Source organism: Alosa alosa, chromosome 6 (assembly GCF_017589495.1).
Source record: "Alosa alosa isolate M-15738 ecotype Scorff River chromosome 6, AALO_Geno_1.1, whole genome shotgun sequence".
NCBI lineage: Eukaryota > Metazoa > Chordata > Actinopteri > Clupeiformes > Clupeidae > Alosa > Alosa alosa.
This window is the reverse complement of record NC_063194.1, coordinates 26,779,387-26,785,386: the sequence shown is the minus strand read 5'-3', so window position 1 is coordinate 26,785,386 and position 6,000 is coordinate 26,779,387. Positions and strand designations below refer to the sequence as shown.

General features: G+C 39.8%; 1 protein-coding gene across 1 annotated transcript; it reads left to right on the top strand.

The window, feature by feature from the left end:
• The first annotated feature begins 3,592 nt into the window (after positions 1-3,592).
• Positions 3,593-5,731, top strand: LOC125295905 (G2/M phase-specific E3 ubiquitin-protein ligase-like). The gene is made up of 6 exons (XM_048245492.1): positions 3,593-3,745; positions 3,934-4,216; positions 4,462-4,631; positions 4,751-4,923; positions 5,162-5,376; positions 5,474-5,731. The coding sequence occupies exons 1-6, from the start codon at positions 3,593-3,595 to the stop codon at positions 5,704-5,706; spliced, it is 1,227 nt and encodes a 408-aa protein (XP_048101449.1). The 3' UTR covers positions 5,707-5,731.
• Positions 5,732-6,000: the final 269 nt, after the last annotated feature.

The following is a 6,000-nucleotide window of genomic DNA, read 5'->3' as shown; positions in this document are numbered from 1 at the left end:
TAAGACATAGGACCCTATTTTGCACCCTGGTGCATGGCGTAAAACTCGTTTTCCACCCGGTGGAAAGTTTATTTTCTTATTTTGCACGTCTATTAAACAATGCGCATTGTCTAAAATTCGCTATTGTACACTGCCTAAAACGCATTACGCCTCTGGCCAAGAGAAACCTGGGTAGAAGTCTATGGCGAGTTGTTTATATATGTTTATATCTATATTTTAAGAGTGCATTGTCAACAGTCATATTGGCGGGTGCACAACGCACCATACTTTTATCATCCATGAACGTGCAGTTATTCACCATCATTTGCAAATTGGTTATGACGGTTTAAAGTGATTAGGGGAGAGGCGGGAGACACATATGGAGCACAGCTGAAGACGCACTGTCACGAGATATAAGCAACTCCTCTGCAGGATAAACGTTTTATTCAGTCATTTAAACAATATTAGGGTAAGTGTTGTTTTTTTCAGCCTATGTTTTCGATGGTAACCCATTGTCAGTCAATAGTGAAACTAACTTACTGTGTATAACTGTTTTGTCTTTTGACTGACACCACAGTGAGGTTAGTTCCACTTTGCCAATGAGTTCAAATAATAGACAAGTGCAAATGAAGGCTATACTTGAAGGCTATACTATGCTAGGTTTTAGTAAAGCATGGTTTAACTTAGTGGAATGTCTGTACCATATGGGCTCGCAAGCAGACTCTTTCAAATGCGCCACTGACTGTCAAAATATCGATGCATTCTTTGACGTTGCGCTATATCTAATGGCAGATGTCATCATTGGTTAAAATGATGTTACACCCCAAACACACCCATGACTGATTAAGAAACCTAGGAACGCATTGTTGCGCCATCCGCCCGATGTTTTTTATAACGAAAACACTCCCAATGTGGACTGGACATCCTACTAAATTTGAATAAGCTTAGACTGTCATAATAGGGCCCATAGACAGTAAAATATATAGTCTATCTATGGGCTAGGAGGGTCCCCCCCCCAACTACTATTTTCTTGTAGCCCTGGTCCCAGGGTTTAAGAAAAATCATGTTAACAAGAAATTAACTCATTCCCACTGTACCTGGTAGACTACTTTCCGATCGGTACCCAGTGGTGGAAAAATACTGATTTTAAGACATAGGAGAGATGAAATTGGCCATTGATTGCTTATGCAAAAAAGTGGTCAATATTGAGCAAGTTGGGTATCAACACAAAGTATTTGACATGTTTTCACCTCAATACTGAAAACTAAACAGTAATGATTTCATGAACTAGAGATAAGATCAGTATCCAATCAGTTTCACCAAATACACATACCTCAATGGACAATAGCGAAAACATAATAGAATCACAGATCGAACAACATTTAATTCATTTACACCCATCGACATATTAGACTTTAGCTAGTCTACTAGACCCTATTCCTACTCACCTTCTTAAGACTGCTCTCCCCTTCCTGGATAATGCTTTGCTCCAGATTATAAATAATTCAATGCTATCAGGGCATGTACTGCAGTCGTTTAAGACATCTGTTTTTAAGCCATCCCCTAAAAAACATACCCTTGACCCTAACAACCTGGCCAACTATAGGCCTATATCTAATCTCCCTTTCATGTCAAAGATACTAGAAAAAATAGTCCAAACAAATTGGTGCCTTCTTACATATGAACAAAATCCAGGAATTATATCAGTCTGGCTTCAGAGCTCACCACAGTAATAAATCAGCCTTAGTTAAAGTTTTTAGTGACCTTCTCATTGTTGCTGATAATGGGTATGTATCAATACTGGTCCTCCTGGACCTCAACGCTGCCTTTGACACCATAGACCATGACATACTGCTTCACAGGCTTGAAAATTTGATAGGCATCAAAGACTCAGCACTCGCTTGGTTTAGATCATACTAACCGTCAACAATTTGTACAGGTCCATAATAAACCATCTACCAGACTATGGTAAGATATGGAGTGCCTCAAGGCTCAGTACTGGGGCCCCTGTTATTTTCTCTTTATATGCTTCCCCTAGGCTCTGTAATTAGGAAACATGGCATTCATTTCCATTCTGCGGACGATACCAGAGAATGTCTAATAGGAAGAGAATTCTCTGGTTACTTCCGGTTTCTGGACTGGCTGCAGTAACACGTCTCTGTCCATGCGGGGGCACTCGTAGGCGAGTGCAGAATGCATGGGAGTCTATGGGGTTTCACCCCCAGAATCCACTTTTCTCAGGATGTAATGTTTTGTCAAGTAATTTGAAAGTTGCATTCAAAAGGGGCTAGGATAATACACTCAGCTGAAAATTGCATTTTTAAGTTCACTTATCTGTTCTAAAAATCCGTTCAAAAACTGTGATGACGTCACAGATTTTCATACCGCCAGAGGTGCTGCTTTACAGCAATTTCTGAGTCACTTCGGCACTTCTGCATCATGGCTTCCTTTCTCCTGGCATCAGCAACATGATCGGCAACGATAACAGCTGCTATTTAACTTAGGTAAGGATCTTTTGGTTAATACACAAGTTACAAAGAGTTCTAGTTAGCTAATGTAAAAACGAAAATGCGCGAATATTTTATTATGTATAATACTTACAGAGAGTTCAGTACAGAGATTCTCACTGGTGTTATTGATAAAGTTTTTTTTTTCCATAAACAATGGTAATGGCAGCGACATTGATTTCTATTGGCTGGCTGTCGGCTGGTTATCTGCTATGTAGCCTAGCCAATTTATGGTGGCAATAGTGAAAAGTAAAAGGACCTTATATATTAACATCATTAATTTACGATTGTTGCAGTTATTGATTTTTCTCTAGACAAAGGGTATACCTACTGAGCTCAGTTAAAATACACGGATGCATTAATTGAAGTTTGATTTTCTTTAAACAATGTAGAACAAGTATAAGTATATATACTCTTTTGATCCCGTGAGGGAAATTTGGTCTCTGCATTTAACCCAATCCGTGAATTAGTGAAACACACACAGCAAGGTGAAGCACACACTAATCCCGGCGCAGTGAGCTGCCTGCTACAACAGTGGCGCTCGTGGAGCAGTGAGGGGTTAGGTGCCTTGCTCAAGGGCACTTCAGCCGTGGGCTCGAACCGGCAACCCTCCGGTTACAAGTCCAGAGTGCTAACCAGTGGGCCACAGCTTTACCACAACAATGGTAAAGGACAAATTAATAAGTAACAATCGTTCCATGTGGTAAAAAAAAAAAACCTTAAATTATCATTTATATTTGTAGCTTTTTCCAAAATGTATTTAGGCTACAGGGTTGCAGCAACACTACGTAGACTAGCCTACAGGAAAGCTGTTGTGTATGAACTCATTCGAAATAGTTTTACGTAACAGCTAGATATTCTGTCTTCTCATTTTGTAGACGAGATTTTATCTTAGCTTTTTATTTCATGCAAAACATTTTAGTCTCGTCTTTTTTCGTCAACAATAATGCATCTTAAGATAGTCTTAGTCAGTGTTTCAGGACATTACTGCCGTCTTGTCAACACTAATTGAGTACACACTCACTTTCACACACCGAATCACTGATTAACATCAATAGTGTAACGTGGGTTAGGCCTATACATAGCATGTTAGAGCTCATTACGTTATGTGTCGCTCCCTTGAAGTATCACAGAAACCTGTCGGTACTCCCCATCTCAACACTTTTATGGAGTACCGACTGAAGAAGAGTGAGGAGAGGCAAAAATTCTCCTCTGGGAAGATGGCAGGAGAGAAGAGGAAGGCCCCCAGAAATGTGCAGGTAAATATCATGGGGTCCTATCTTTTCTTTACTCTACGCAACAGTCCAGTTTTTTTTACTGCAGAGATACATAGCTTTCAGACAAATGTCTGACACATGTTTCTTACATAGATTTGCAATGGCCTGATGGCCATACAAAAAGGAACTTTACATCTTTTTATAGGGACTCAGGTATATCTGCTGTTGAGCTGATTAGGGAGTTGGCAGTTGGCATTGACCATACCGTAGTGAACAGATTCAACATCACCAGGTCGAATGTCTGGGATGGTGCCATGAGGGGGTTGAAACGTTCAACATTTCAAGACAAAGCTGACTTTTATGTCAAATTCAGTGATGATGCTGGGCTTTTCGAAGACAGCATAGATACGGGGCTCCAAAAAGAGAATTTTTGTCTCATTATGAATCACCTCCCATCTAGGCTGATTTTTGACGGGCCACCCCAACATCGGTACCTTATTTACAATGCTCAAGGTATGTTTGACCAAAATGCAATGTTTCTGAACCTGGTCTCTGAATGAGATCTGATCTTCATCTAAGTCACTAGTATGACCAATCTCAATGCACTGAAGCTAGTAAAAGAAATTCTTGTCTGTTTTGTCTTCATTGAAAACATTCATCAAAAAATCTAAAGTAAATATTGGGTTTCAGATGCAATGCAACAAAGTAGATATTCTGTGATACTATAAAACTTGTTTTCCACCATGTGCACCCCCCAGCGATCAAAGACGATGAGTACTTCTTGGCAGGGAAGTTGATTTCTCTATCTGTCATTCAAGAAGGCCCGAATTTTTTATCTAAAACATTGGTCGGGTACATTGTCGGGGAACAGTTCTCTGCGAGTGTCCAGGACGTAACAGAGAGAGAGATAGGGGGAGCTCTTTCAGAGGTATGACAAGAGTTATAGTAGTTTTATTTAGTTCATTTAATTGTCCAAATGTAAATTGTTTTTATGTTGTCAGCACTCAAATTGAGTGTATTCTCGAATGTGTTTTGTTTTCCAATCAGATTGAGTCTGCTGGCTCTCTAGAGCATTTACAAGATCTCCTGGTGGTCCACAGCTCCATGCTGCAGATGGCGGGATGCTTTAGATGTGTACAACACATGGAGGAGAGGCACGTCATTGTGTCTGAGTACCTGAAATGGTTTATTATTCAACGAAATTGCAGCGTCATTGATAGGTAAGGGAGTCAAGGCTCAGTGAAATACTAAAAAAAGTATAAGTATATATACTTTTTTGATCCCGTGAGGGAAATTTGGTCTCTGCATTTAACCCAATCGGTGAATTAGTATTAATTAGAATTAAAAAGAATTAATAGAAATGAATTACCACTTAGATGAGGTTGTCATACAGTACATGTCCCTCACATATGGAAGATTGCAACAAAGCATTACTAGACTTTTGCAAACTTATAATAGATTTAAAGAGGGACTGGCAAGTTTAAATTTCCTGGAGGCACTGTGCCAGCACCCCACAGCAATGGCCCCCATCCTGCAACACACAACCACCGCTTTGTCTCCAACCATCATTGAACAGCTTTTCACCCCAAACCTCAGCACATACGGCAGCAACAGGAGAACGGAGGAAAATTTAGTTCTGACTTTCTGGGCTGAGTACCTGCTGGACTGTGAAGGTATGCAACATTACAGGACAATGCTGACTGATGAGGATGAAATTCAGGTTATGGTCACCACTGTTTCTAATTTCTATGTTTTTATTTTCTCCAACAGAAAAAGGATCGGTGTGTCTAATGGAACTGATGATGTTTGGCACGGGCCTGACCGCTATACCACCAGGGAGAATGTTTCCACGGCCCTCGATCACCTTCACATCCTGTTCCAGATATCCTTTGGCCAACACGTGTGGGAACACAATAACAATACCTCTTCTAGCTAACTATACTCTGTTTAAGGAAAACATGGACTTTGGGGTGCAAAATTCACCAGGCTTTGGTTGCCCGTGAAAAACTGACAAGCTTGTAGAGGTTCTTAGGCACCCAGAGTGGAACAAAACCGTTTGTTGAAAATTCAGCTCTGTTAAAACACTTTTATGATTGTTTTAAAAAACATATTTTATCAATAAGATATTGTTGGTGTAATTGATTAAATGTAAAATAATTAGTTGAAGGTCATTGCCAGTTTGTCTGAAATCTAATAAAACAAAACAAATACTACAAGTTTTGATTCACCATTTCTAGTGGCAATAGGGTTTATTAGGGGTCACATTTGGTAATTTATAGACCTGCAATGTTCTTCAA

What these genes read in the sequence shown, in the direction of transcription:
- LOC125295905 (XM_048245492.1), top strand. Translation starts at nt 3,593, where the DNA reads ATGTGTCGCTCCCTTGAAGTATCACAGAAACCTGTCGGTACTCCCCAT. An exon ending in CCTTATTTACAATGCTCAAG is followed by an intron (nt 4,217 to 4,461) that starts GTATGTTTGACC and finishes TGCACCCCCCAG; the next exon opens with CGATCAAAGACGATGAGTAC. An exon ending in TAGGGGGAGCTCTTTCAGAG is followed by an intron (nt 4,632 to 4,750) that starts GTATGACAAGAG and finishes TTTTCCAATCAG; the next exon opens with ATTGAGTCTGCTGGCTCTCT.